Source organism: Hippocampus zosterae, chromosome 1 (assembly GCF_025434085.1).
Source record: "Hippocampus zosterae strain Florida chromosome 1, ASM2543408v3, whole genome shotgun sequence".
NCBI classification, from domain to species: Eukaryota; Metazoa; Chordata; class Actinopteri; order Syngnathiformes; family Syngnathidae; genus Hippocampus; species Hippocampus zosterae.
Genome location: NC_067451.1, coordinates 8,095,223 through 8,118,970, shown reverse-complemented (window position 1 = coordinate 8,118,970; position 23,748 = coordinate 8,095,223). Strand labels below are relative to the sequence as shown.

General features: G+C 47.0%; 3 protein-coding genes across 9 annotated transcripts; 1 reads left to right on the top strand and 2 right to left on the bottom strand.

Annotated features, from left to right (window-relative positions):
- The first annotated feature begins 1,080 nt into the window (after positions 1-1,080).
- On the top strand, positions 1,081-5,653 carry cd99l2 (CD99 molecule-like 2). 4 transcript variants are annotated; one of them, XM_052061847.1, is made up of 10 exons: positions 1,081-1,246; positions 1,648-1,701; positions 2,971-2,982; positions 3,062-3,097; positions 3,215-3,295; positions 3,467-3,535; positions 3,619-3,672; positions 3,739-3,858; positions 3,944-4,009; positions 5,044-5,653. In XM_052061847.1, the coding sequence occupies exons 1-10, from the start codon at positions 1,174-1,176 to the stop codon at positions 5,103-5,105; spliced, it is 627 nt and encodes a 208-aa protein (XP_051917807.1). In that variant the 5' UTR covers positions 1,081-1,173; the 3' UTR covers positions 5,106-5,653. The 4 variants fall into 4 exon arrangements, with proteins under 4 accessions (XP_051917807.1, XP_051917802.1, XP_051917814.1 ...); XM_052061842.1 differs by having other exon boundaries at positions 2,965-2,982; XM_052061854.1 differs by lacking the exon at positions 3,215-3,295.
- On the bottom strand, positions 5,275-13,903 carry mtmr1a (myotubularin related protein 1a). Of its 2 annotated transcripts, XM_052061515.1 has the most exons (17): positions 13,604-13,903; positions 13,147-13,237; positions 12,518-12,599; positions 12,317-12,411; positions 11,889-11,996; positions 11,729-11,827; positions 11,568-11,651; positions 11,194-11,343; positions 10,721-10,909; positions 9,514-9,699; positions 9,278-9,436; positions 9,159-9,206; positions 8,555-8,647; positions 8,379-8,492; positions 8,258-8,301; positions 8,048-8,180; positions 5,275-7,045 (listed from the first exon to the last, which is right to left on the bottom strand). In XM_052061515.1, the coding sequence occupies exons 1-17, from the start codon at positions 13,690-13,692 to the stop codon at positions 6,896-6,898; spliced, it is 1,914 nt and encodes a 637-aa protein (XP_051917475.1). In that variant the 5' UTR covers positions 13,693-13,903; the 3' UTR covers positions 5,275-6,895. The 2 variants fall into 2 exon arrangements, with proteins under 2 accessions (XP_051917475.1, XP_051917485.1); XM_052061525.1 differs by lacking the exon at positions 13,147-13,237.
- A 69-nt stretch (positions 13,904-13,972) lies between these two features.
- Positions 13,973-23,261, bottom strand: mtm1 (myotubularin 1). 3 transcript variants are annotated; one of them, XM_052061539.1, is made up of 16 exons: positions 23,152-23,261; positions 22,108-22,182; positions 21,956-22,028; positions 21,797-21,891; positions 21,384-21,494; positions 21,206-21,307; positions 20,475-20,558; positions 20,244-20,393; positions 19,978-20,163; positions 19,716-19,898; positions 18,825-18,980; positions 18,718-18,765; positions 18,527-18,619; positions 16,915-17,028; positions 16,654-16,830; positions 13,973-16,552 (listed from the first exon to the last, which is right to left on the bottom strand). In XM_052061539.1, exons 2-16 carry the CDS (start codon positions 22,165-22,167, stop codon positions 16,343-16,345), a joined length of 1,842 nt encoding a protein of 613 aa, XP_051917499.1. In that variant the 5' UTR covers positions 22,168-22,182; positions 23,152-23,261; the 3' UTR covers positions 13,973-16,342. The 3 variants fall into 3 exon arrangements, with proteins under 3 accessions (XP_051917499.1, XP_051917507.1, XP_051917516.1); XM_052061547.1 differs by having other exon boundaries at positions 22,108-22,232; positions 23,152-23,251; XM_052061556.1 differs by having other exon boundaries at positions 13,973-16,549; positions 23,152-23,236.
- Between the last annotated feature and the right edge of the window lie 487 nt (positions 23,262-23,748).

Below are 23,748 nucleotides of genomic sequence, written 5' to 3'. Positions count from 1 at the left end.
AATTATTACTGTATATGTATTATGTTCAATAAACAAACAAACAAACAATACATTCACGGACCGGACTTTGTGGTGTGGCGGATAAATATAACAAAATTAATGTGATAGGACCTACATGAAAACCTTGGTATTTTCTAAACATAATAATAAACACGAGTAATGTCGTCTCTGGCCGCGACGCTCTCTAGTAGTCTAGTCGATAAGGTAATGTTCAAAATAAGATACAACGCAAATTTAAAGTGCATGAAAAATACGACTCGCCACCATGCTGAATCAGCAGTAGCGCTCAAACTCTTTCAATAGTAAAGACGGGTGAAAGTACATTAGTTGGGAGAATGAAGGCTCAGACTATACGTCTCTTCCAAAATCCCTGTTAATGTTTAACACATGTCAAATATACTTCTGTTCAAGCGCCGTCCCTCAAATCCAATTTGGCTTCAAATGCCGCTACTTTATCTGCCAACTTGAAGACAGTTGTCATGTTCCCCTGGAGTGACAAATTTGAGTTCATTGAGCAGGCTGAATGTGTCGCAAAAGTAAGCATGCATAGCGATCCATTCCTCGTCGCTGAAATGCACAGCCAGGTGTGACTTTTTTTCTGTGAGAAATCTTTGCAGCGGCATTTTCGGCTCGAAAGCATTTCTCTTTTTCTTCGAAGTCGAAGGCTTCTCTTCTGTCTCTTGGCTGGACCTTTTTCCCTTCCGAAAGAAACGTTCCAAATTTGTTTGTTTTTTTAAAACTAATTTTTCGGCCTGTCGGCATTTCTCTTTTTCTTCAAAGTCGAAGGCTCCTCTTGTGTCTCTTGGCTGGACCTTTTCCTTTCCCAAAGAAACGTTGCAAATGTATTATTTTTTATTATTGTTTTTTACTCATTTTGCGAGCTCCCGCGTTTCGTTTTGAGCGTAACCTATCACGAGATTTTGTTGATTAACTGCCCTGCCAAAGGTTGTTTTTAAAATTGGCTGATTAAAATTGTCACATCCACTTGTGAAGTGCTTTCTGCTGTGCGTGAGAGAACAATAACAAATGTTATTTTGTCTTCAGATCTGACGCCAACATCGCCTTTATTTTGTAAGAACACACCGGAAGCGGCAGGGTGTACAATTGGGCGCGCCCCTAAAAGCTCCAATTTGATACTTGGGCAGCTCGTGGACGGCTCGGTTCGGTTCGGTCATGGCGCCTGCCCTCGGAGGTTTCCCGCTGCTGCTGGCGATGACGTTGATGATGATGACACTCGTCATCCAAGGTAAATAAAAAAAATGAAGAAACAAAAAGAAGCGGCGCCGATTGTCCAACGCATGCGTGCTGCCGAGTTTGTGTCGCAGCGCAGGCCCACAATAAAAATAACGGTCTCGGTTCATTCATTGTGATAACATCATTCTCTCGTCCATCATCGAGTCGACAGATATAACCATCCCATTTGTTTTCAGTTGCTGTCTTTTTAAATTTAATTTACTGAAAGGAGGCGAAAAGGCACGTACAATAATAATAATGATGACGAGCATGGTCAATAGACGGAACATGAAAAAGGCTATCACTCACGTTCAGCAAGAGGGCGAACAAAAGCCCTTTGTCGTCCTTTTGTGAGCAGAGAAAGCCAGTGTTTTCTGGAAGGCTGATTTAGATTTTTTTTTGTCGTTGCTGCAGTGCGTCCTCAGGGTCTCGACCTGGCCGACGCTCTTGCCGGTGCCAACACGCCAAGTAGGTCTTCACACACACAAGTGGGTACACACCATGCCCTAAAGTCGACCGCTCCAACATTAGAAGTCAGCAATGTGAAGGGAATTTCAAGTTTTGAAAATTCTGCCCCAAACACGGGTTGATTTAACATGAAATGTGGAAGAAATGTCCTAACGTACGAGTGAGTGTCTTGCTACCACACCAGAAAAAAAAGAAATCAGTGCTACTTTTCAACAAGTTTGACTTTCGCATCGATCAATACAAAATGAAGCAATTATTTACTTGTTTTCTTTCAAAATAAATATATTTTTTTAACAGGATTATACAGGGTGGCCCACTTAAAAGTAGCCCGGATTTTTTTTTAAATTAAAATATTTTTTTAATTTTTTTCAAAACATGTATTTAATTACGTGAATGTTACAAGTGACCCAAGTCTTTCCAAAACCTGTTTTTATTACTTACAGGTTACAAGAGATGCTGGAAGTGTTCCCAAACTGCTCCGGTTATACACGTTGGCGCTGTGCCAATTTTTGTTTGTTTTAGATTATACACGAACAGTAGTGCTCCTACCTTCTCCGGGTGCGTACCATACCTCAAGAAAATGGTGTTTTCCTTGCAGCAGAGAATAGTGATTGTGGAAGGCTATGTGCGAACCGGATCAATTAAGAAAACACAAGAGGCCTTCACTCGCGAGTACCCACAAACAAAACCACCGGCTAAACGTTGTGTTCAGAGCCTGGTTAAGAAATGGCGAGACACTGGCTCTCTCGCAAACGTGAAGAAGCAGAGACCTAAATTAGTCCGGACGCCCGAAGTTGTCAGTGATGTTCAGCAGCGAATTACAAATACCTTGTAACATTCACGTAATTAAATACATGTTTTGAAAAAAATTAAAAAAATATTTTAATTAAAAAAAAATCCGGGCTACTTTTAAGTGGGCCACCCTGTAGTAGAGCATTGTAATTACTAGTTACATTGTCATTTCCATTTTGAAGACACAAGGACTCCAGGTATCGGTCACCTGACCTGGAAGGAATTGTTTTGCCCAATAATTAAGTCAAACTCATGTTTTACATTATGACATCATTAAAATTCCACTTTTGTATCTGAGGCGGCAGCAATACACGTCTGTACGATCATTGAGCCCCCAAAAGTCTCGAAGTCACGGCTCAAAATACAGAATGTTAGCGAGTTGAGTGTCATTTCCAGAAACTGAGCAAATACGAAGCGCGTAGCAAATGTGCTGAGCTTCTGACCTCATGTTGTCTCCGCTGACGACCTAAGCACCAGCTCCACTGCCAGGTAAACAAACACTCATCATCATAATCCAAATAATCGAGTAATCGTACATCCCAGCCATGTGTTACACTGCCCCCTGCAGGCACCAAAGCTCCGGTCAAGTCCAAAGGCAAAGGAGGTAAGCCGATGTCACGTTGTGTCCAGCATGCGGCCAAGCGGCTCGTCGTTTCGCTTCTTTTGGCTTTTCCTCCTTTGCCACGTTTCCACCCGTTGCCCATTTTTTTTGCCCCGGCAGCCTTGGATGAGTTTGACCTGGCAGATGCTCTGGACCCCAACAATGACATCACCGACAAGGACAAGGGGGGCCGGCCTGGAGGTGGGTCATCGAGATTTAGGGTTAAGGTCAAAAGGTGACAAATGAAGCCCCCCCCGCATTGATTCCTGATTCCGTTTGTTATTGGCTGCATTCAATGCTATGCGTATGCATGACGCAAGTTTCTTTTACACCTCGGGACCCACCGCGGCATGCGCATTTGTGTGCGTCCAGGAGGATTTTCCGACAGGGATTTAATCGACGTCAGCGAAGACGACAGCTACAAACCCGATAAAGGCAAAGGTGACAACCGCCAATGCTTGCTCGCGATGACAAAAGTGTGACAAACGAGCGCAGCGGCGTTGACGGTTTTTGCCTGCATTCAGGCAGACGACCGAGCGGTGATCGCGATCACGTCAATCAACGTGACGATAACATCGGTAAGACTAGCGGAGGGCGCCCCGGCTGCGTGTGCAACGTTGATTTATTTGCGTGTTTGTACGCAGGCACCACCGCTGAGGTCGGCACCATCGCGGGCATTGTGAGCGCGGTGGGAATGGCGCTGGTGGGCGCCATCAGCAGCTACATTTCGTACCAGAAGAAGAAATTTTGCTTCAGCATCCAGCGTAAGGCGCGCACTCACTATCCCGCGCAAGCATGCACAAGCATATTTCTCCGTACCCACGGCTTGCGCTTGTGTGGCGGTGACAGAGTCTCTCAATGCGGAGATGGTGAAGGCTGACGCTCCCGACGCAGTGCTGGCGACAGAACCACAAGGTAGCCGTAACACGCAGGAAGGAGAAAGCTCTCTTTTTCGCAAAGTCCCAACGAAATGTTCAACAACGTCCTTATTTTGTTGCCATCCTGTACACCTTAGTGCCTTGAGATACGAGACGCTCGGTTTCCTCGAGATGGGGGCCGATTCGTTGCTTTGACTTGAGAGCGGCAAATTGCGAAACGAGCGCCGAATGTTGGCAGTGAACTCAATTGACGTCATTCAACAACAAGTTATCCATCCGTTTTCCGATTCGCTTTATCATCTCAAGGGTCGCGGGGGCGTGCTGTAGCCAATGCCAGTCGTCTTCGGGCAGTAGGTGGGGGAACACCCTGAACCGGTTGCCAGCCAATCGCAAGGCACACAGAGACGAACAATCTGCGCTCACGCTCACACCTAGGGACAATTTAGAGGGTTCAATCAGCCTGCCATGCACGTTTTTGGAATATGTGAGGAAATCGGAGTACCCGGAGAAAACCCACTCAGGCACAGGGACAACATGGAAACTTCACACAAGAAGGCTGGAGCTGGATTCGAACCTGTGCTGTGAGGCTGAGGCGCGAACCACTCATCCACTGGTCCACCACAACAAGCTACACATTGACAAATATTCAGCAATTGTCCTGAAAAAAAGGCTTCTGACTATTGAGTCAGACTTGAAAAATTAAAAGAATTGACACTTATTGTGTCTTAAAAAAACACCACATTGATTCTGTTAGCAACCCGTAAGCAGAAAACAAATGTACTTGGTCATATATTCTTTATCCTTTGTGTGGAACGACTAACAGTGGCATACCGATGAGCTGGGAGGAGTTCAGGCATTTTTGGGGGTATTTTTTGTGGGGCTAGGCCGGAGTAATGGCACTTGCATTCACTACAACGCGGTGGGGGCGGAGGCCTGGAGGGTTTGAGAATGGAGGGCCGGGGGGGTCGGAACTATTCCACCTTGCATCTTAAGGCACGACTGTACTGGACAGCAACAAATACGGGTGGGTGGACTTGTGTTGATTTCTTTTCGTTTGTTGTCGTGTCGCAGTGCAACAGACTCTCCTGGAGCAGGCCAGTGCTGAACCGGGCCGTGCCCACCATGCGGTGTGACGATGCCGCAAGCATTGACACGGTGACCGGAGTGCACACGCACAACACACAAACACACTAGCGCCACCAGACACATTTTGGTTTTATTTCAGGGAAAATGTAAACTTTTATACACAATGAGTTGCGTTGACTGACATAAGCTTTTTAGACGATCCTGCAAAATGTGACGTTTTCTTTCATCTTTTTTGTTTTTTTTTTTAAAAGGGAGCTTAGTTGTACAATCCTTCCCGACTCTCAAACTAGACAAACGTGTGCATGCGCTTTGCTGTTATTGTCTTACCTCGCTGTCAACCGCAATGCTTCGAGTTCACATTGGCTGTGCTCTTTCCACAATGATGACCCCCCCCACCCCTCTACAACTATTCCATGATATTAACCTCTCTCAATGACAATGAAGATAACAACGACAATAAGAATAATAATTTATATTAAGAAGAATGTGTTGCAAGACTGACAGCAGAATGTTTCACACCAACAAGTGCATCTGGAAATGTGTTTTCACTCCACGCTACCAAGGTGCAGAAGTTAAATAAAACATTTGACAAAAATTTGTTGTTTTTTTTTTCCTGGCATGAAAGTCAGCGTGGCCTCTTGCGTCCTACACAAAGAGAACGCAAAAGGCCACGTTGCAGCGAAAAGAACGGCAAGCGTAACCATTATATTGATGTTTCTCAAGCTTGGGCCCCGGCAAAAAAAAAATGACAAGAATTTCTTAGATCACTTACAAAAGATCGTACCGACACAATGGGACAAATAAGTCTGGCTTGCAATAGCATTGCGTCAATTAAGGGTGACATCATCAAGTAATCAGAATTTAGTTTTCCAGCAAAACACGGTACGGTACAGTACGTCTATTTACAAAATGAATTGGTTCTGGAAGAAATTTCATAATTAGAAAAGTTTGGAAGTCGAGACGTGTTTTCCATGTTAATGCCCTAATCCGTTCCAAGGGGCGAATAACAAGGACGCAGCATCTATCTATTTATCTACTACACGCAAAGACACAAACGGCAGAGGTCCCTCTTAGCCAATGGGACGCCAGGATGATGCTCAATAACAGCCAATGGCAGAGCAGCTCTAAGTATGATGCGTTCAGGAAACTCAGAGCTGCGACTAGCAGCCCATACTTTATTTTTACCTTTCGTATCTTGAAATTTCTTTCGTAACAAGAGGGAAAATATTCCTGTTGGGACGTTTTGTAACTTGAACATTTCGTATGAAGAGACGTTCGTAAGCAGAGGTACCACTGTATATGACATGAGTAAAGCTTGATTATTTTTGAGAATTAAATGCAGCTTTTTTTTGACGGGGTGGGGCAGTGTCCAACGCTGCTTTTGGGGAAAAATAATATAGTTTTTAAAATAAAAAGCTATTTTTTTTGTAAATGACACCAGAATACATTTTCCCTCATTAAACCAAGAGACTTTTATCAAAATATTACAAGTATTTGGGAAATAATTCGTTTTTTGTACCATGTCACCTTTCAATCCCTGCGGCATTCGAGAGGCCATGTCATCTTCTTGGTGTTTCTTGGAGAAAAGGTTGACACGTTTTCAGTTCTGCAAATGAATTCTACAAAGTATCGAAAGCGTGCTCTCAACTTTTGAGGTGAGCGCCATCAACGCATCACAAGGCCCTGAGATATTTGTGCCACAGTCAGCCCCCACCAGATCGCCCAATTTCAAGGAAATTTTCCCAGGTGAAGATATGTGGGAGGGGTAAAACCTGTGCCTCAGAAGGTAAACATTGAGTTGACCATCCAATTCACACACACGGGGCGTGCATGTGGGTCAGACCGGGGTGGCAGTTGTGGTCCCGGAGGCGTGGTCGGGCGATACCGCAGGAGAGTGAGCCTGCACCTCCCTGCGCAGCTCCTCCACCCTCTGCTCAAGATGGACCCGCAACAGCAGGAGGTCCTTCAGTGTCTGATGCTGCGGCACCTGCAAAGCCAAACACGCATCGAGACAAATTCTTCCTTTTCATTCTCCACATTGCCCAGCAAGAGCTGACAACACTTTACATGCAGAAATTCACACCAGAGAAAATCTAGGTCCCGGAAGGGAAAATATTTCCAATGAATCTCACAACGATTCTCAACACCGAAAGAGGCGCGCGCGAGCGCACACACACGGTCTCTCCAGATGTAGTTGATGATGCAACACCTGGCCCATTTTCGAGACACTTTTCATGGGCGTGTAGGCTAACTAAGGCTGGATAAACATTTTGCAAAGAGGGGAAATGTGAGACATAAGCTTCGGCAACCAAGTGGCAAATGTTTTTGCAATTTTTTTTTCCACTCAAGGTTCTCCCCAAGTGCTTGATTCAAACGTATGCCAGGATCAACCAAGCTGAAGTCCACTGGCTCCTTGAGATACGATCACTTTGGCGGTGGATTTTTATTTTAGATACGAGCCATTGAGCAAGCATTCTTTTGTGTTGATACGGGTGTACTTCAGGCCTCCTCAGCTAGAGGGCGCCAGTATATTTTATTCCACAGGACCATCTTCAATTTGCATTGTTTCCTTGCAGTGGAGGGACAAGAACAGTAGGTGGCGCGAATGCACCATTTAGCTGCTTTTGCAACTGCCAAGAGAAGAAGAAGGGACAACGCTAAAGGAATAGTCGTATTTTGTGCTGCCATTTTCCGTGCTTGCAACTTATGTGGAGAGCAAAATGTCTTGTTGTCTGTTGTGATGTAGTACGATTCTGTTGGGTGCAATTATCTTCCATCTGGGGGAAAAAAAACGTCGCAAGAACAAATTCTGTGTGGCTTATTCGCATTTCCATTCATTTCAACATGCGAGAGACAATTTGAGATACCGGTCAAATTTGTTCCATGACCACATTTGTATATCAATGCAGGGATTTCTCCAACATTGCAACCGTGACAGCAGTCGCATACTGACAAGAAGACAAGAGCGCACGTCAAAGAGGTGCCCAACCTGCGGTCTCATGCGAGGGTTCCATCGTGCGTAGTAAGCCGTCCACAGCTCCAGATGCCTGGAGGACGCCAGCGGGTAAAGCACGCTGTGGTCCTCGTGGACGTACAGCGGGTTGCTGAAGTCCTCGGGTTGGCTGAGCGCGACACGAGCAAACAACTCAGCTTAGACCGGAAGGTCGCCAATGAGGCGGTTGAGAGCATCTCCGCTTACCTGTTGATGTAGGACCATAGGGACACTGTCCGGGTCTGGAGCTCCTAAAAGAGGACAAGGAGAGTAAACGAAGCGGCGCCGTCGGGCGGCGCCGTCGGGCGGCGCGCTGGTCGGCGCTAACCTGAGCCGTACGCTCTTGCTCGCTGTTGCACAGGAAGGTTCCGAAGAGGCAGCTGTACAGGTGGTCCAGCAGCGTGAGCAGGAAAAGCTCGTTGAACTCAAATGCCGCCGGGAACTGGAGGCACAGGTTACAGAGGTCACGGCGGGAAGCCCGGGAGACTTAAGGGAGCTACGCACCTGCCGCGTCATCTGCCACACGCAGTCCACGAACTGAACGAAGAGAGGCGAGCGCTCCGAGTTGCTGTGGTCGTCGTTGCCGTGGCCCACCCGCTGATGGATGCAACGCGCCCAAAAGACATAAAATCATCTCAGTCACATTTTTAAAAAAATATAGAAAAACACATCTGCAGATGAGTGCCAATTTTGCCGACTAACTTGTGCATTTCAGTCCTTTAAAGCAAGGGTGTCAAACCCATTTTCGTGGCGGGCCACATTTTAGTTACTATTCCCCTTGGAGGGCCATTATGACTGAAATGATATAAAGAACTCGAGAAAAACTGTTTATTCAACAATTGTTTACGTTATTGTCATGATGTGTTTGGCAAAAATAAAATGCTGACAACGTCTCTCTTATTTATTACATTTGAGAATTTTTGGTCCATATTTTAGCAAGTATCATGGAAGTTGCCATGTTTGATTTGCTTTTGTGGGCCACATAAAATGACGTGGCGGGGCCAGATCTGGCCCCCGGGCCTTGACTTTGACACCAGTGCTTTAAAACAACATAAAAACGGTCACCGAACCGAGCATGGTGGCAGCGATGTGTCGCAATAGTTCTTACGGCGGCAAATTTGTGTCCAAAACTGATCCACTCCTTCTCCACCAGAACCTAGAAGGAGAAGAGGAGGATCAGGACAAAATCATGAATGTGCTGTGCCCACACGGGTTGGGGGGGCGGACCTGGAATCCTCGGAGCGTACGGTAGTGGGCGTCCAGCATGAGCATGGTCAGAGACGTCAGCTGAGCCGTCCTGTCCCAGCCGTCGCTGCAGTGGACCACCACAGACGTCTTTGCGCGTTCCAGCTTGGATGCCATCTGGGACGCTCCGCACAGCAGCAGCTAACAAACGACCACATTGTCCCCCCGCCATGACAATTGCTGACAATTATTCTTCCGTGTCTTTTTTGTGAGCGTACCTGAATGTAGTGGAGCCAGTGTGTGTGGTCAAGGTTGGAGTGCCAGCGCGCTTGCTGGATGTCGGGGTACAGGACGTCCTTTAACTTCCTGAGGGCCTCGCGCATCACGTGGATGTTCGGGATCTCCAGGAAGTTGAGCTCCACGTTGGCGTAGACGTTCTCGCTCTCGTAGCCGCCGTCCTTCGCCTGCGAGCGCGGCCAAGTGTCACTGATGCACGTCACGTGTCGGAGGGGGTACCTTCACCTCATTCAATGTCGGCCATTTGCACTGATCACAATCTGAGAGCGCCGGCGAGTTTCAGTCGACAGAAAGTGGAAAAAATGGCCGCCGAGCTTGATGACAACGGGGTTGATTTTGCTGCTTAATTCATATTCTGCAAATGCAATATTTGTCAGATTGCTGTGATATGACTAGTGGGGGCACATAAAATTGATTCCATCCATCCATCCATCCATTTTCTGAACCGCTTAATCCTCACTAGGGTCGCGGGGGGTGCTGGAGCCTATCCCAGCCGTCTTCGGGCAGTAGGCGGGGGACACCCTGGATCAGTTGCCAGCCAATCGCAGGGCACACAGAGACAAACAACCATCCACGCTCACAATCACACCTAGGGACAATTTAGAGCGTCCAATAAGCCTGCCATGCATGTTTTTGGAATGTGGGAGGAAACCGGAGCACCCGGAGAAAACCCACGCAGGCCCGGGGAGAACATGCAAACTCCACACAGGGAGGCCGGAGCTGGAATCGAACCCGGTACCTCTGCACTGTGAAGCCGACGTGCTAACCACTGGACTACCAGGCCGCCCTAAAATTGATTCATTATGATTATTATTATATATATTAAAACATTATTATTATTATTTATTAATGTTTGACCTGATTTCCGATTTGAAGGGCCAGTACATCAGACCCATAATGAAGCCCTTATATATATATATATATATATATATATATATATATATATATATATATATATATATATATATTTTTTTTTTTGGGGGGGTGGGGGCGGTGGAAATATCAAACAAGATCTTGGCACTGTACATCTTGGAAATGAATGAGTTGGGCTAGTGCCAGACCAGGAGCCACTTTATCCGGACATGCCTGTTCTTGCCCACGTGCCCGGGCATTTTGGTAACTTATATGGCAAAAAAACTGCAAAGTCCGGATTCCCACTGTGGTATGTACGGTGTGCAATTGGCGTACTTTGTTGCTGCGGGCAACGCTGAATTGTCGGGCGTCAAAGATGCTCAGCTTGTGGGAGTGCGCGTTGGCGTCCATGATGGTCTGGAGGAGGCGCTCGTCCTCTTTGCAGCGCCGGTCGGTCGGGCCCACCAATGGCTGGCCGCAGCGCACCAGGGCCGCGTGCGACTCGGGGTGGAGCCAAGACAGCACCTGTCCACGACGACGATAGAGCGTGCGCCATTTTCAACACGCCCAACGAGACATTTTAGCTCCTCTAGGCTCATCAGGACGGCACTAGTATTATTATTATTAATATTGTGACGCTCAACTTCAGCTGAGAGTGCCTATCATAACAAATTTAATTTTAGACCAATACTGACTCATTCTTTCTGGCAAACTGCCGCTCAATGCGAGTTGAGCCAGTTGCCATACTTGGAAAAAAAGTGTCCCGTATGCGTCTACAACGTGCAATGAGCGCTGCGCTACGAGCCCACCGGAATGCGGCGCTTGGCTCGGAACGCCGTCACCCGCTTGATGTCCTCATCCGAGACGTTGGCAGGGACCACCAGGACGGCGGGGTACGTTTCGCACAGCTGATAGGACGCATTCAGTCGGCTGATGGTCCAGCTTTCGTTGGGGAGACCCTGAGGGATGCAGAAGAAACGGTTTCCCTTAAACGACGTTGGCCGCAAAGCACCGCTCGAGATGCCTCACCTGAACCCCCCCCCCCCCCCCCCCCCGAATATGATGAACCCAGAAAGGCATTTGAACAAAGCACTTTTAGGACAAAGACCCACATTGAATGCGTGAAATACGAATCTCATTCATGCAAAGACTCGGCAGGTTGCACAGTGAAGTGTGTTCTTACCTGCCGCCGCCACTCTGCCAGCGGCTCGTACACCTTCCAGCCGTCCACGGGGAAGCGCTGCTCGTAGCGGAAGGCGAATAAGGTCTGCGTGTGCACAAGGGAGACATTGACAACGATGGAGACGGCGTTTCAACTTCACACCTTTCAATCTTTCAACCGACCAGCTGGCGGGACAGCGGGAAAGCTCGCGAGGTAATCGTCTCCGCCACATCCGCGTGGCCTGCCGTCATCTTGTAGGCGAACTTCAGGCTCCTCATATCCTGGGCGGGAACGTCAAAGCGTTGCGAAACCAGGCGACACCACGCGATCGGCGATCGTTACCTTGCAGACCAGCTCCAGTCCTTTGGTGTCGTCACCTCGGTCGGGGATGCCCACAGTCTCCAGTCGACTAATGACGCCCAGGTTCACGGCCAGGATAAACGGGCAATCCTGAATCCAGACAAATCATTTTAAAGTGGAAAGCAGAGCAAGGGAATCAAACCAAAAGCTTACGAGCGTGTTTCGAAAATCAATCTTTTATCCGGAGGCTCCACTTGGGAAGACCTCAGCCAGGACACGCTCGTAAAGCATGAAAGCTAAGGCCGCTTTTGTAAACTTACAGACTGGAATTTACCAAGAAATCGCATGCAATTGCTGAGACACGGACAAAGTGAAATGCTGTAAAACGACGTGAAACGTGGGGAGATTTTGAAATAATAAATTGGAGGGAATACTATTTGATTTATTTCAGAAACAACAAGGGAAACAACCCTTTCCATGCTGCTGAAGTAGAGCTTATAGTCAGTGACGGTCAGAGTTCCGTTGAGCAGACCCCTATAGGGACAAATGTATGTCACGTCCTCAACTGCACAAATGGGGAGGGAAAAAGAGGGGCAAAAAACAAACAAATAAGATTGTCGGTCACAAGAAGAACCAAAGTGTTGTTGGCCGAGGATTGGATGGAAACTCACTGGTAGTCTGAATTTTTTCGCCTGGCAGGAGAGGAACCGCAGTGGTTTTTTCACTCATTTTCAGCCTCGGTGCCGCAGAGTTCTGCAGACATAACACGGGAGCAGCCAGTGAGCCTCTTCATGCTGCTTTCACACTACAGCAGTGCTTCTCAAACAGTGGGTCATCAAAATCAGCATTAAGTTCTCAATTTCATTCATTCATCAATTGTTGAAGGCAGCCTATCATCTTCGAGGCCCTTTCTCACTACTTTATAAGCAAAGGGGGTTGTGGGGGGGGGGGGGGGGTGTAAAAGGTTTCCTGGAGCCCAAAATGTTTGAGAAGCCACGCACAAGGGAAATTAGAAAGTAGCGTTTAGAGAAAGTCCAGAAAAAGAGAAGCAGACACTTGCCAAAGGGTTGTCGGGATGCTCGGCGTCATCGTCTCCGTGGTAACGGAGACCCTCATCCGTTGAATCCTGACGTGTGCGCGCGTGAGTGGGCCGAACGGGTCAGCGAAACAGACACATTGAGACGGACAAGAGCAAAGAAAGCAGGGGGGAGCGGGGAAGCACGCGTTCCGTTGCCGCAAAGGGGGCGTGTGCACACAATCGCTCACAACCGCAACAACAACCACTCACTTTGCGTTCTACCTTGGTGACGACGTTACAGGCTGTCGAGATGTGAGTGGACAAAGTGGCGGCGATCAACTGTTTACACCATTCCACGTGACCACCAGATGGACTAAAAACACAACACACACAGGCGCGCGCGCGCACGCACGCGTTAAATGCTTTTTGTGACACGCGCAGATTAAAACACGTTTACATTCAAACGCAGCTCTCGCGACTCACTCGCACACTCAAACAATGCGCGCGTGCACGCGCGGACACATTACACGGGATGTGTGCGCCCACGGACTAAGCTAGTGTGCTAAACGTTTATCAGGTCGGTTTTCGAGTTCGACCAGCCACAGGCCGCGCCCTCTCTTCAAAAATGAGTAAATGATTCCAAAGGGCACAAAGCTGAGTCGGGGGTTAATAATGAAGCGATAGACTAAATAAAGCGATGAAAGAAAAAGCGTTCGAAGCGGAAGTGAAATGTCATCACCTGTTTGGCTCAGGTCCACTTTCACTGCTGGCGGAGGCCGAATTTCGAGCTCCATTTTGGCCATCCCCGGTTCCGGCACCGTCCGCCATCCCGACTGAGCGATGGATGCTTTCGCTTCGACCTCAGGCGTGGGTTTTGGGCCAAGTAGGGGGGCGCGTAGCTTGGTTTGGTGTCCTCTGGTACGACGACAGATCTGGTGCAAGTCAAGCACACGAAAAAGCAAACAGGAAGCGGTAGAAGAGAAACTCCGGGTTCGACGCGATGTCGATCTGAAAAGATGATGCGGGCGATGGTGACAGGCGCTTTGTCCAGACTGACCCGGAACGCAGCATCCCGCTCCCAAACCACGTGACAGACACACGTCACACGTCCATCTTAAATTAATTTAATCAGTAATATTTACAGAACCAAGATATTGTAGAGAGGATTGATGGCGCTCGTTTTCTTCTTCCCTTTTGTGAAAAACGAAGAGCAGCAAAGGAAGCTAACCACAAAAGACACCTCAAGTTAGGTCGAGTAGTATACAAACGCTTCCCACAAAAAAAGAAAAAGAAAAAAAAGGGATAAAAAAACAACATTCCCTTCATTTCCCCCCGAAAAGTAAAATATTTGTCACTCGATAAATGATTGTGTTTTACAAGTCGCGATCTTGGGCGCGAAAAATAGCTTGGGACTGAGGTAATCACATCCTGATCCTGGTGCTTAGAGGAAAGAATCAAAGAACGAGAGATTTTCATCTCAAGTGGACCCCCCCCCCCCCGCCCCTTAAAAAAAAAAAAAAGCTCAAGAAGGCGTCTCGATCGGCCGCATTTACCCTGTTTGGGAGCTTTTCAGGACGTCCGACGACTTCCAAGAAGAGAACTTCTCTCTAAATAAGAGCGACTTGACGAGAAGTTGAATGACGTTATACAAGAAGTGCGCTTGACCGGGACAGTTTAACAAGCCTTAATACAGGATACCTCATTCCTCACTGTCCAAAAACAGCCATCAATCGGGACGAAAATATATGTGGATATCTTCACTTCTGCCCATTTCTACCTCAAAATATCATGATGCATACTTGTACGTATGGACATTTAACCAGGTGGGACTGGGCACGAGTTGAGATACACGCATACATTTTGGTCACAATTTCTAGACAGTATTCAGACATAAAACAAGGTTTAAGTTTCTTTACGTGAAACATCTTACAGCAGTGGTCCCCAACCACCGGTACGCAGCCCGGCACCGGTTATCTTCACGACAGGAATTAATACGAAGACGTAAACATTGACTTGAAGGTGCGGGTAAACGCGTAGATGAAGGCATTTTGACAAATGTAGCTCCTCACTATGGATTGTGGGGCAGTATTTCCAAAGTAGTGTGGAGTCAAGACAAAAATCCTGAATCACTTGAACAAGTGCCGTATAAGTAATGACACGGAAAGCATGAAAACGCCAGCGGTTTTTAGCCGCTACTAAATAGCCGTGCGGCCAATGGAACGACGCAGCGATCAATCTTGTCATCTTTTCATCATGCATGTTTTTTTTGCCAGTCGCGATGACGTTAATGCCATGTAGGATCATATTTTCAAAACTGTTGTTTACATTTTGAAGGTGGATTCATTATTCCAGAGAGTCCATTTTTTGTGGTTCACTGTTGTTTTATACTGTTCTACATTGGTTGTTAGTGTTCATTAAAAAAACGCTTTCATTTTCTCTGTTCGTCTTTCTCCATTTTGTGGTGAAAATCTAATTCCTGTGAATAAAATATAAGTACTGTCGAGTTATCTTATTTTCAGTATGGATGCTATAAAGCAGGCAATTTCAAAACAGTGTTGAGTTGTGATAATGAGCGCTCCCCACTCCATCCCCGATGGTAGCAGGCCCACAAATTTTTTTTTTTAAAAATCTAACTTTATGAACCGGTCCGTGCCGTGGGAAAAGTTGGGGACCACTGTTATAGACTGTTCCCTTAAGCACTTTGGCCTTTTTTGGGACATGGTGATTGACAGGCTTGCAAGAGCCGTACCCTGTCGAGTTGACTGAAAAGCAAAGCGCAGTTCAGAAGCCCCAAAATGTCAACGAGGCGTCTCGCGTGAAGCGCGGAGGGGAATCAAGGCACACATTTGAACGACACTCGAGCATCCGACCAGCTCGGCGGTGGCGTTGCCGCTTTGCTTTTTGGCTCTGGAAACGACCGTTATTGCGACAAAGGACAGCAGGACTTCAAGTCACGGACATTACTCCTGATGGACCAAATGCAAATCGGAAAAGCTGCGAAGACATAAGGAAAAGTGTCACACGCCATTCTGAACATTGACGTTAGCATAGCATCTCTAGGGAGGCTCTTTTGAAACGCGTCGACCGTCGCGTGCGATCGTTCGAGATCCGAGACAGGAAACGGCAACTGAACAGACGAGCGGCATTCCAACCTTTTCGTGGCGCCGCCTTTTCTGCTGCACCTCAACTCTGCGTGCTCACCCCAACTTGAAATAGTGTGTGTTTTTGGTGCGTCTTGAGTCAGCACGCTGGCTTCATGACCTGTGTGTGTTTGCAAGCCCTTGGAATAAAAGCCAGGAAACGTCTTTAAGGCTTGTGTGTGCGTTTGTGTGGATGTGTGCGGTGAGAAGGCTGCATGGTGCCATATTGCATACAACTAGAAAAAGTCCTGTTAGCGTACTTTGTTAGCACTGCACAGACACACCAGCAGTGAACGGTGTGCGCGCGTGTGTGTGTGCGTGCGCATCAGAGGGGTCCCTCAGAAGGGCGTGTGTAGGTGTGTGTACTGCTGCTGCTGCGTGGGGGACGACGCGGACGACGACGAGGTGTTGGCGCTGGAGCCGCTGTTGGCCAGCCGTGCCGAAGGGGGCGCCGATGAGTCGGAAAGCTCCAACTCCTCCAGCTTCTTGATGTACTCGTCGCGGAGCGCCAAGAGCTCCAGGTAACGCTGCTCCACCGGACTCTGCTGCTGCCGCCCACACAAACACGCACACGGGTATGTTCGCGTGCGACACATACGCACAGTGCAGTTGTTGATGATTTGGTCTGGCGTGCGCATGCTTTTCCCACCTGCTGTTGGATGCGCGGGTTCCAGCGTATGTAGTAGGTGACCCAGAGCTCGAGGTGGCGCATGCTGGCAACGGGATAAAGGACTCGGCCCGACTCGGGCGTGTAGAAAGGGTTCAAATAAACGTCCGTCTTACTGTTGACCAACGACCACAGAGATACCGTCTTCTGCCGCAGGGCCTGGGAGTGAAACACAGGAGCAGGCTCAGCCGGCTACTTTTGCAGCCCGACGCTCGCGCGCCTCTCCTCTGTCGTCACACTCACATTGTGATCTCGTGCACTCTCGCAGTTGTAAAGGAAGGTCCCGAAGCGACAGCTGTACAGGTGGTCCAGGATGGTCAGCAGGAGGCGCTCGTTGAACTCGAAGGCCGTGGGGAACTGCAGGGACAGCGGCAACTATATTATTCTATATCGTTTTCCAATATTCCAATATTATGTCAAGTATATTTATTACTTCATGTCACTGGCCTCAGGCGTAATCCTTGGATCTCCAAAAATATCATTTTTCAGGACCCTTCCAACTCTCCCCAAAAGTCATCTTCATTGCATGTGTTACAGAATAGCCCGTTTTCAACTGTTTTTATTGATCAACTATTTGATAGGCCAAATTTGGACGTAAGTTTTGGATTGAAGCCAGCGATATGTAACCATGGCTAAAAAGCAAAACGTGGAGTTGATGGCCAAAATGTGCAAGAGCTTTCACAACAAAAAAGTCATTTCCAGTCGCAAACTGCGATATGAGTCGTTCAACAGCAATGCCAAAGCTGTTCCAACAGGGTATATACAGTTGTGTGTGTGTGTGTGTGTGGGGGGGGGGTGTCATTAGACCAAGCCAGTTTATTCACTTTCTTGTTAATTTGAAATGACTGTTACAATTAAACAGTACATTTGTTAGGGCCAAAATAATGACAAGTCATGAGAGCTGACTTGAAGAACCGATATTGGTTTCCTTGATAAAGTGAAACTCCTCTACAACGAAATCATGTTTGCAGCAAGAAATCTTTCACAACAGGGGGTCTTTCACTGTAGCAAATGTGATCTCAGATGTAAACACACACTCACACACACACGTGTACATGCACACACACTAATGTGTACTCTTTATTTTTATTCCAATAGTTCATAAGTATGAGCATAAACTTATTTGACACTTCATACAGTCATTGTAGAAAGAAAAAAAGGGAAAGAAACTGCGAAATTTACAATCAGCATTCACTTTCACTTACATCAATTTCTTGTATAATGTATTTTATTTTACTTCCTCAGTCTTTCATTTTGATCACTTTTACCCTCTCTTCCAGCGTCAGAGCTCTTCTTGTCTTAGCTGCTTGACATCGAAAGGTCCCTTTTGTAGCCATTTTAGTAATGCAACGTTCTTGCTGCCCCTGAAACTAACTAACAAATACTTCCTGGACTACGGCGCCTATGTAAACAAGTGTGGTGGTTGCTCTTGATGTTTCCGAACAAAGCAGTAGAGGTCGCTATTGGATTAGACTTCGTTTTAGTGAATCTCGTCGCGAGGCAAGAGCAGAGAAAAAGATTTCGTATAATACAACAGGGGTTTTGTTGTTGTTGTATGGGGGGCAGGGGAGTGGGAATGGTGTTAATGCATGAATATTTTTTCACACTAGGGGGGCATTTTCGTCCATATAGTTTTCGTTGTAGAGGAGTTTCACTGTACTATCCGCTCGCTAGTATATTGTCCTCACAAAAAATGTTTTTCGGCATTCAAGGTTTTCTCTCTGTTGGTCACATAATACACATTAGTGGTACCAGGCATTCAAATCTACAAGTAATTGAAGAAAACTAGGTGAGGTTATAGACATATCTTGTCTGTGTGTATTTAGCTGCAAAATGAGACGGGTGACACCCGTACCTGCTTGGTCATCTGCCATACGCAGTCCATAAACTGGACAAAGATGGGCGACCTGTCTTGATCGGCATGGTTCTTGTCACCGTGACCTATCCTCTGCACGCGTGCGCACACACAGACGTTTGTAAAGCCAAATGAAAATCCATTGGAACATTGAGATGAACGGGTTGGGAAAAAAAAATAAAGTTCCTTACGGACGCAAACTTGTGTCCAAAGCTGACCCACTCCTTCTCGATGAGCACCTGCAGAGACAAATGTGAGACGCCTTTCATCACCGGCGGGACAAGGCGCGCCGACTGACCTGGAGTCCTTTGAGCGTGCGGTAGTGGCTGTCTAGCATGAGCATGGCCAGAGATGTTAGCTGAGCCGTCCTGTCCCAGCCGTCGCTGCAGTGGACCACTACAGAGTTGCCGCCGGACACTTTGTCTGCCACTTGGATGGCTCCGGACAATACAAGCTACACACGCACCAACGCATACAAGACAAAGTCAACCCTCTCCCTCCAAACAAGAGGACCATTCATTGAACAGTCTTGTGGTGACAATGCTTCAAACAGAAATAGTGAATTGGAACGGACAATATCCTATTGCATCCATCTTTTGTCCTGTTGGAAATGACAGGATTCATTGTTGATAAATTTTCCATTGGCCAGGAGTCAAGTGATGAACTCAATTTGCATTCCGAGGCTCAGGCAAGGTCGATGCCGCCTTCTCCACACAGGCTCGCTACCGATGAGCTTTAGATGGCTAGCTAGTTCAGCTAAACACGTTGCGGAGTTGCTCCCGTAAACATTCCCTGCATGGTGGCAAATAAGGTACATTTCTGACAAGTATCGTCCTCACCAAGGGATGATGAGGAATAATTAACTGAGGATGGAGAGGCAACGCTCACACCTAAGCAAACCTGAGACTGGCACGTAATTGTAAAAAAAACGCAATGAATGGCTTTCAGTGCACTATTCACAAAAGTCTGACTGGAACTTTCTTAAAGCAGAGCGTATCCAACTTTGAACAGCAAAAGTAGCCGGCAATTTCAAAAGTGTCTGGACAGAATATTATACACAATAACGTGACACATCTAAACAGAGATGGAACCGGAAATGAATGACAACAGTACAGAGTCTTGATTTTGGCCATTACTCAGCAAAAAAAAAAAAAAAAAAAAAAAAAAAAAGATCAGAAAACTGAATGACCTTGATGTGTTCGAGCCAGTGCGTGGACTCCAGACTGGACAGCCAGTGGGATTCCTCCACGGTGGGGTAAACGATGTCTTTGAGCTTCTTCAGGGACTCTCGCATGACGTGGATGTTTTGGATGTCCAGGAAGACCAGCTCGGCGTTGTGGTACTCGTCGCCTTCGTAGCCGCCACCCGTGGCCTGCGAAAGGAGGTGCTGAGGTCAAGGGTGAAGGGGTCGGGGGGGAGTAGAGCGAAGGCGTTCAGGGAAGCCGAGCAACCTTGTTAGCCACGGCATTGACGTTGGGGCGAGCGTCGTAAATGGTGAGCTTGGCGGTGTCGTTAGCGTCCCTGATCAGGTCCAGGTAGCGCTCGTCGTCCTTGTTCCTTTTCCCCGACATGCCCACCAGCGGCTGGCTGCAGCGCGCGATCACCGCCTGGTTCTCGCGGTGGATCCAGGACAAGACCTGCGACGGAGTCGGGCCAACGCAACATCAGGCGCTCAGCGGCGGGAAACGCCCGTCTCGCCTGCCACACATCAACTCACAGGGATGCGGCTTCTGGACCTGAAGGAAGCAACTCTCCTCAGGTCCTCCTCTTTCGACTTAAAGGGCACGGCCAGAACGGTGGGGTACGTGTCACACAGCTCGTAATTCTTGTTGATGAACGTAATGCGCCATTTGTTGTTAGGTAAGCCCTGAAACACACGCATACAATGTCACGCATCCATTTTTAATGAGCATGATTATTTTTTTTAATACATCTTTTCCTGGTTCACCTGCCGCCTGAGCTCCTCAACGGGCCTGTATACGCTCCAGCCATTTTCTTCATACTTCTCCTGAGTCACATACGCAAACAGAGGCTGGACAGAGGACATAAAACAACAGTGAGTATTGACATCAGGGAGGGACGTCACATAAGAAAAATGGAAGGGGAGAGAGAGCTGGCCGCTTCACCTTGGGTTTGATGCTAAAAACTATTTGATACGTTTGAGGACAACATATGCTGAATGTATTGAAAGAAGAAAAAAACCCCTCAATATTTAGATATTTGAACTTTTATTAAAAACCTTCAATTTAAAAACCACATTTGATTCAACCTTTTTTTAATTGGGATCTTGTACAAGTCGCATTCATTTACAAAATAATTGTGACAAATTTGGACTTTTTTTCAGATTTTTTTTTTTACACAAAAAGAATGACACTGAACTGAATTAAAAGTAAGTACAATATCATGTAAAATTCAAATATATTTCCAATTTAAAAAACACCTGACAAAAATTTGACATTTTTTCATTTGCAAAAAATACATGAAAAAAGTGTGACTTATGTAATTGTCTGATTTTAAATAAAAAAAAAAGAAGAAAAAGAGCACCATCTGAGCTTTTTTTCATAAATGTTTGCTGCAGGCCATGTTGAATTCTTTTTTTAAGAATATGCGGCGGGCCGAGAAACATGCAGCAGGCCAGATTTGGACGTGGTTAATTTTTCAACATGACTGTGTTCTTACCAGGCCATGCGAGATGGGGAAGGCATATTTGAAAAGCAGCTCAAAAATGTCTCTTCGGCTGTGGCCCTCCTGTTTCAGGGCAAACCTCAAGTTTCGCATGTCCTGCCAGAAAGAAACAATCAAGAAAGGTGAGAAAACCAACGTGGGCCCAAAGTCAACATAGCCGAGCGACAAGGACCTTGCACGTAATGTCCAGGCCGTAGGAATTTTCTCCTCGACTTGATGCCCCGCCCATTTTCTCCACGCGACTGATGGCACCAAGAGGAACATCCAGTGTCACTGCCACATCCTGGACCAAAAATAAAAAAGCGTGCATTTTTCCAATCATGAACTAAATGCCAAGCTTTAGTCTTAAGATACAGTCCTTCTGAGTGTTCTGCAACCAAGCTACACTCATTTGTTTTGCCACTAAACTTCAACGGAAAGTGACAAACAGCTTGAAGCAGGCACACTTTCCCTCTTATTTGGATAACTGTGAGAGTGATTCTTTGTTTTCCCAAAATTACGTTACGTGACATTTTGAGATAACTTTATTAATTGGAATTAATAAATAAAACTGACTAGACTGAAATACAGCGACACTGAGCTTACTGCATCCGAGCTCTTGAAGTAGACTCGGTAGTTGGTGATCAACACTTTGCCTTGGATGGCGCCATTGAACGGACAGATGTAGATGATGTCCTTGTCTGCACAGGAAAAGAGGAGGTCAAATAAAATGCCGATCAATGGAGAGCTCCAGTCTTCCCCCACCTATGATTCTCTCTTCTCCGGGCAGCAGGGTGACATCGGCCAACAACTCCATCTTCAGAGACTCTCTGGAGGGCTACACGGACAAATGAACAAATGTGCACGTTTTATTTCTTATTCCTCCCACACCCATTTCCACAATGGGTCCCACTTACACTGGAGATGTGCGCATCCAAGACGCTGGAGTTGTAGACAGAGACCGGTGAGGCCATCATTCACTTTTCCACAGGCTGAAGGACACGAAGAAGGTATCAAGGGGTCTTTCACAATCTTTCTTAATCTGAGGCAGATATTTTGTGTTCATTGTTGCCCACTGGTTGGAAATCAGTGGCATCGGGAACATACGGTACACGTTCCTGCACTTCTTCTATACATCGATGGCTTTGATACTTTGGTATGTCCTTTTTGACATCATACTCATTATACCGTGCATTATTACCGCCAAATACACAAACTGGAACAACATTAACCTTAAAGAAGACGTAACCACAAGAAGTGCAAGTGCCATTGCCTGCAGTGGTATTGATCCTGATTGTATGGCCAGTACGTGTGGGGGTGACGAGCATTTGTTCACTTTCTGATGAAGGACTCAGTCTTTGCTCCACTGCAAAGCACAACGGCGGAGGCTGGCAAACCCAACTGCGCATGTGCATTCATTTATTTACAGTGGCGTCTTGAATGTACCAAACGTCACAGCATTTGGGTAAACTAAAACTAGTTACTAAAATAGAGACTCGAAGAAATATTGTTAGAAAGGAACCCGATACACAACGTTACATTAGAAACGCAGCCATATGATCATTGTATCGGTAAGACAATCAGCAAAAGTGCACACAACAACTGGGAGGCCCGCGGTACCTTGAGAGCTCGATGGCTAAACGTGATTTCTGGGAAGCTTCTACATCTTGACGCAAAGGACTGCATGCGGACTTCGGTCACGATTGCGGCCATGAAAGCGAAGGCCGAGAATTTTCGTGTGCGGCCCGCAGTCAACTTTTCCAACTTGTTCCTTCGAGCAGGCACAGCTGAGCAGGACTTTACCAGGAAATAGCCGAGGCCCAGGCACCCATCAAAGCTCGTTCCCCGAAAAACGCTCTGCATTTCTCGCATTCACTCGGACCGAACGTCAGCCAAAGTTTTCCGAACGACCCCCGAGACGAGGTCGGCAGCTCTCGTCGCGACCAAGCGTTTGGACTCACCCGCAAAGCGCGTTTCTCCCGTGGGGGGCCGTCGAGCTGTTGGCCGCCAGGAACTTTCTTCAGCCCACCGACGTCATGTGCCGGGCTGTCATGGCGCCCATTGGCTGCTTGTCAAAAACGGGTGCTCGCGAGGAATCCTGGGAAGTGAAGTTCCTGCGCCATCCTCATTTCCTTTACTTCCGGCTGGCAAGCAACGGTCCGGATGTCACAACAGGAGACGTCTCCATGGTTACAAATGAAACGACAGCGACACGAAGGACTTTTGTTTGAGCTATCACTCACTACTAGTATCCGCTATAAAGTCACTTAGCTCTTTTGTAGTGCTGTTGGAATGTTTCGCGAGTTTCAGCCAATCCCTACACAGTGCCAGGAGCATGTCCCCCTACGCATCTCGAAAAGTCGTCAAAACATCCATCCCTTCTCCAAACCGCTTATTCTCACCCAAGATGAAAATCCCTCCACAGTCATGTCTCTCCATATCACACTTTGTTTTTGGAAATTTCACACATTTTTATTTTCGGTACATCGCATGAGCTTGTGGGGATTAGTTTTCCACACGTACAGTCACTGCAGACTTGTGTAAAAATAAAAAGAGGC

Coding starts and splice junctions, on each gene's coding strand:
- cd99l2 (XM_052061842.1), top strand. CDS start 1,174: ATGGCGCCTGCCCTCGGAGGTTTCCCGCTGCTGCTGGCGATGACGTTG. Junction 3,296..3,466: donor CAAGGGGGGCCGGCCTGGAG/GTGGGTCATCGA, acceptor GTGTGCGTCCAG/GAGGATTTTCCGACAGGGAT. Junction 3,859..3,943: donor ATTTTGCTTCAGCATCCAGC/GTAAGGCGCGCA, acceptor TGGCGGTGACAG/AGTCTCTCAATGCGGAGATG.
- mtmr1a (XM_052061515.1), bottom strand. CDS start 13,692: ATGGCGGACGGTGCCGGAACCGGGGATGGCCAAAATGGAGCTCGAAAT. Junction 11,997..12,316: donor ACTTCAGCAGCATGGAAAGG/GTTGTTTCCCTT, acceptor GTCTGGATTCAG/GATTGCCCGTTTATCCTGGC. Junction 11,652..11,728: donor TCCCGCTGTCCCGCCAGCTG/GTCGGTTGAAAG, acceptor GTGCACACGCAG/ACCTTATTCGCCTTCCGCTA.
- mtm1 (XM_052061539.1), bottom strand. CDS start 22,167: ATGATGGCCTCACCGGTCTCTGTCTACAACTCCAGCGTCTTGGATGCG. Junction 21,495..21,796: donor ACTTCAAGAGCTCGGATGCA/GTAAGCTCAGTG, acceptor TTTTTGGTCCAG/GATGTGGCAGTGACACTGGA. Junction 16,831..16,914: donor AGAGTGCACGAGATCACAAT/GTGAGTGTGACG, acceptor TTTCACTCCCAG/GCCCTGCGGCAGAAGACGGT.